At 37.3% G+C, this 4891-nt stretch overlaps 1 protein-coding gene across 1 annotated transcript; it reads right to left on the bottom strand.

Moving 5' to 3' along the window:
• Positions 1–1035: 1035 nt before the first annotated feature.
• On the bottom strand, positions 1036–3132 carry LOC141601145 (uncharacterized). Its single transcript, XM_074421415.1, has one exon. The coding sequence runs from the start codon at positions 3130–3132 to the stop codon at positions 1036–1038; it is 2097 nt and encodes a 698-aa protein (XP_074277516.1).
• Between the last annotated feature and the right edge of the window lie 1759 nt (positions 3133–4891).

Here is a 4891-nt window from a genome sequence, read left to right as displayed (position 1 = left end):
GGAAGTGGTGACCTCTTAAGACGTGAGAAATAATCAACGGCATACCATAGCCGTACTATAAAAAAAAATGTTGTCATATCCTCAAAATGAAAGATATGATTTGTAAGGATAATAACAAAACAAGTCATATATTCAAAAAATCTATTTTCCAATTTGTACCCGTCTTTTAGCAGCATTTTTTTTTACGATACTTTCACTTCCTCATATTTTAAATCCTGGACCCGCCCCTACTTTTACCAAACAAAGCCTTAAGCACGTCCAAATTGCATGAGTTTGTGCATATAAATATGTAAATGTTAAACAAGCTTTTATAAAAATAAAAATGTACTCCGATCCTTTGGTTTGATTACCTTTAGTTTTGATAGAGTCTAAGGAAAGAGGAGGGGATTATTTGTAAATATATGGGTCAATTGTGAAACACTACCTTATAAATACACTATTTTGCAAACTACTACCTTTAATTCCAATTTTTGTTACACACTCCTTAAACATACATTTTTATGTTCAAACACTCCCAAAATACAATTTCAGGCAAAAAAGCGAGTCTCTTTGGTCATCTTCGGTACTATAGACAAATGTGATATAGTAGCATTGTACAATGATCTTTCATTAGTACGAGTATAAATTTAAAGAAGAAGATTCACAAAAACAATCTATTTTTAGATTACTTACGAAAAAGTTATCCATAAGGGGTATATACAAAAAAAAAAATCACTCTTTTCCTAACCGAAAATTTAAAAAACCCAATAAATTTAGAAAACAGCTGTCGTTAGGATGCGGAAGTGCATTTCAACATAGCGCACCCGGATAACACTTCGGAAAACATTACATATATTTCGGTTATACAACACTTAAAAGGTACTAAAAGAAAGTAGATGAATACATTTGATAAAACAACAATTCTCTTGTACGACTGCCGTTTCCATGTTTTTTTTTTTTGGCAAAAATTGACGTCACTATTTACCAAAAAATGGTTACATTTTTCTCATGGCAAGTACGAGCGAGGGTGGTATAATAGAATTTGCATTGATAATATTAATGAATAGGTTCCCTGGAACAGCCCGCATGTGTAAGCAATGCCCAAATGTGAGTGATAAACTCTCCTCCAACACATAAGGTATTCGCATGAGCTTCGATTGCGTCACCATGATCTGATAGAGCCAAGAACAACAACATTTCAGTCCAAAACTCGGCGAGTACTCTCCACAAATTTGGTTGTTGTTCAAGCTTTTCCTTGAGTTTTCTTGCTTCTCCTAGTATAGATTCATCTCCATTTAATCCCCCCTTTGGATCCTCATCATCATCTTCCAACATCTCCATTTTAAGCTCTTTGATTGCCTCGTCGAACTCACATTGTGTTGTGTACCTATGATCAGGCAACATTTGAGGAAAAAAGGCTACCAAATATGCACTATATTTGGAGATTATAGTGGCGACTTGGAAATAATTGTCGTAATATGAGTTTGGTGATGTTTTTCTTGCGTCTTCTTCAAAAAGAGAAGTCGCGATGTGCCAAATTAGAATAATACGACCATGGTTTGTTGCCTTGGTCACATAATTGCTTATAACTTCATCTTCGACCTGGTTCTGTTTGAGGGAACAAACACCTCTACTGATTTTACCCCCGTGTTTAATCACACAATTATCGATGGCATTAAGAATCGAATCTTGAACATCCGATGGCAAATCTATGTCCCAGTTACCAGCTTGGCCCATTCTAGGAAGATCAATATAACTCCCAACCCAACACTCGAACCAGACTAACCTAGGAATCTCACCATAACAATTCAAAATCGAGTATTGACCGACTTTTCTCTTTGTAAAAGTGGATAAACAAAATAATGATAGTCTAGGACGTGGTACAAGACAAGCTATTCTAATCAGCCTTTGAAGGAGATTACTTTTGGTTGACCTTGTGGTTCCCCATGGAGTCTTATTTCGTAGGTACGAACAAGTGTACATAATCTTAGCCCATTTCGAAGTGAGAAAAACACCAATTTGGGCATATTCAATGGTAATTATGGCTAGGATAACAAATCTTGTGAAACCGGTGTCTAGCACACGGTCCCACAATAAAACGTAAAGGATGTTGTGATCTTGAGAACGATATTCGACCAACAAGGGTAATGTTAGCCAAAAAAACAGGGTAATAACACAAAGATCTCGAATTTTCTTCCATATCCCTCGATCATAAATGGCATAATAGTTTGTAAAAAAATAATCATATAAGAAGTCGAGCTCCTTCTCAACTAGAGAAAAAGAATTATGAGGAAGTTTATTACCTCCCTTGAATACTTTGGGATCCACATTATCATAACCAGCAATTTTGGCAAGGAGGGTAGAAAACATAGCAAACGAAATACAATTATCCTGAAGTTCCTTACCAACATTCGTGCTTACCAGAAAAGTTTCGTTGGTATCTAAAACCTTGTCTAAGGTTATAACTTGGGAGGGATCAAAATCAATTACTTTTAATCCTCTTTTTAATTGTTTCGCCACCATTTTCTGTGCTTCTTTAACTCCCACCAAAACATTATTCACTTGGCCAGCCTGTTTTTGGTACTTTGCAAAATCGGAGATGATTTTTGTAGCCCGAGAGAACCCGTTAGAGGAGTTAGTAGCATACGATAAGGCGCGACTTCTTTCTCTGAGTTTCAAAACGACGATGCAAAATATAAGCACAATGGGAACAAGTATTTCAGGTGCAGCAAGGCCCTTATAAAGGGCAGTCAGAATCAAAGGCCACACTACAGCGTAGTCAACGATAAGCCTTTTCTTACGGTCCTCATTGTCTCCAAGAGAATAACAACTGGTCTCATTTGTGATAGCGGCTAAGTACGCCATAAAAGCGATCCAAAAGACGTAAAGGTCGTTGGATTGGCCAGGTGCACTCATTAGACCAGGGATGTAGGATACAAGATAGGCAGTGATCATGAATGAGTAAGTAGCTAAGGTTTTCATTACACTGTTGCCTCTAGATCGAAGCCGACCTAAGATGAGGATTAATGCAAAGATTAAGAAGGTTATGAAGAGGACTATTTGGATTTTGACTTGTTGTTCATCCAGTTTTTCACGGATTTCTTCATTAGGAGGAAGAAATGGTGGTGGTGGAGGGGGTGGAACTTGAACCATCTTTTAGTTTCAAACTCTAAAAATTAAGTGAGTGTTTCTGTTAATGTTCTGATAGTATAGAATGTATTATTGAGGGATGAAAGACTTACACTTATATGCTTAAAGTCCTAGAAATAATAAGTACAATAAAGGTTGAATATTAAAAACAATTTAAGTCTTGCGGAAGACAGGTGACATTTCGTCTTAAGCTAAAGACGGGATCAATGTGACCCATTAAAGATGAAATGTAATCAGAATAAATTTTAAGTTATAACAGATTGTCGTTAAAATGGTCACACTTTTCGTTAACATTTAACCCTCTTTAACGTGTGACGTAAAGTGGACTTATGGCTTCTATAGTGTGAATTGTGTATTAAAAAAAGGTCGAGGGCACCAGCAGATAGTACAACGAAAACGCATGGTTGTTGGAAACGACCCATTTTAATATATATATATATGGAGCAATATAAATAATAATAATACTCGTCGTTAATGGTGACAAGTTAATTGGTAGTGGCACTATATAATATTCCGATGGCTTGGTAATCATTGTGATATTATTATCTAGTCCGTCTCATCAAAGACGACCACTATCCGTCACAAGTTGAAAACGGATAGTGACTCTCTCACAAAATGCAAGTGGATGGAAAGTGAGGGTATCCATTTTCTCCCTACTTGCACTATCCATTTGCATTTGTGAAAGGACACTATCCGTCTTCAGCTTGTAACGGATAGCAATAAGAATTTGTGATTTATTATCTGGGCTTGTATATTCATTCGTTTGAGTTTGAATTCTATTTCAAGTTTTCAACAAAAGATCCTTCAAAGATTAATTTACAATTATCACCGGTTTGATTAAGGTTAGTTACATTTTGACGTATCTTTCTATAATAGCATTCTCACGATTGTAATTATTTAATTTTGCTAGTGACCTAAAACTAGCAGTTTTTGAAATAATTCGACATACACACTAGGTTGCACGGACACGCCTAGTTTTGGGGGTTTCCGTGTCGGACACGGACACGCCTGAAAACGTCTTGGACACGCCTTAAACCGTGTCCCCGATTTTTATTTTAAAAGAAAATGTGTCGGACACGGTCCAACTCGGTTGGACACGACCCGTGTCTGCTAGACACACCAAATAATGGTTTTGAAAACAAATTAGATTTCTAAATTCTTTTCACGAGTCACGAAATCACTTCTTTATATCTCACTTTTCTCCTTACTCCTTCCACGTCGTCAGCCTCCCCTCGCCTCCTCCGGCTACCGGTGTTTCTTTGTCGCCGCCTTTCCTTGCCGGCAACCTATGCTCCGTGCTCACCAGTCACCAGCTGCCTTACTTTTCACTTTTCCCTAATTTCTCAATCTAGGATTAATAAATTATCATCATTCTTCACCTTTTCCCTAATTGTTGATGTTGATCATAATTCATAATTATCATCATTCTTCACCTTTTGACTGTGGAAGGAGATAAATGACCTGACGAGTGAAGATGGTTATGAAAACGACAATAGAAAGTGTGAGGATGTGGGTTGCAAAGAAGGTGGATTAAGTGGCGGTGGTGAGACGTGAATTGCAGAGGCGGTGGACAAGGAGGTGGTGGTGATGAGGATGGTAATTGCACTTTTGGTGGACGATTGATCTATGTTATGTATGTGTGATTTTGTGAATTGGTAAGGGAAAATAGGAGTTTTCAATTTGTTTTTACTTATTTAACCTTCGCTTAGTGGGCTATTCTCTTTTATTGGGCCCGTCCTATGCAATAGGACGGTCCTATAGG

This window comes from Silene latifolia, chromosome 9 (genome assembly GCF_048544455.1).
Source record: "Silene latifolia isolate original U9 population chromosome 9, ASM4854445v1, whole genome shotgun sequence".
Taxonomy (NCBI): domain Eukaryota; kingdom Viridiplantae; phylum Streptophyta; class Magnoliopsida; order Caryophyllales; family Caryophyllaceae; genus Silene; species Silene latifolia.
The sequence above is the reverse complement of the archived record's forward strand: the minus strand, read 5'-3'. Positions and strand labels throughout refer to the sequence as shown.

Coding starts and splice junctions, on each gene's coding strand:
- LOC141601145 (XM_074421415.1), bottom strand. CDS start 3,132: ATGGTTCAAGTTCCACCCCCTCCACCACCACCATTTCTTCCTCCTAAT.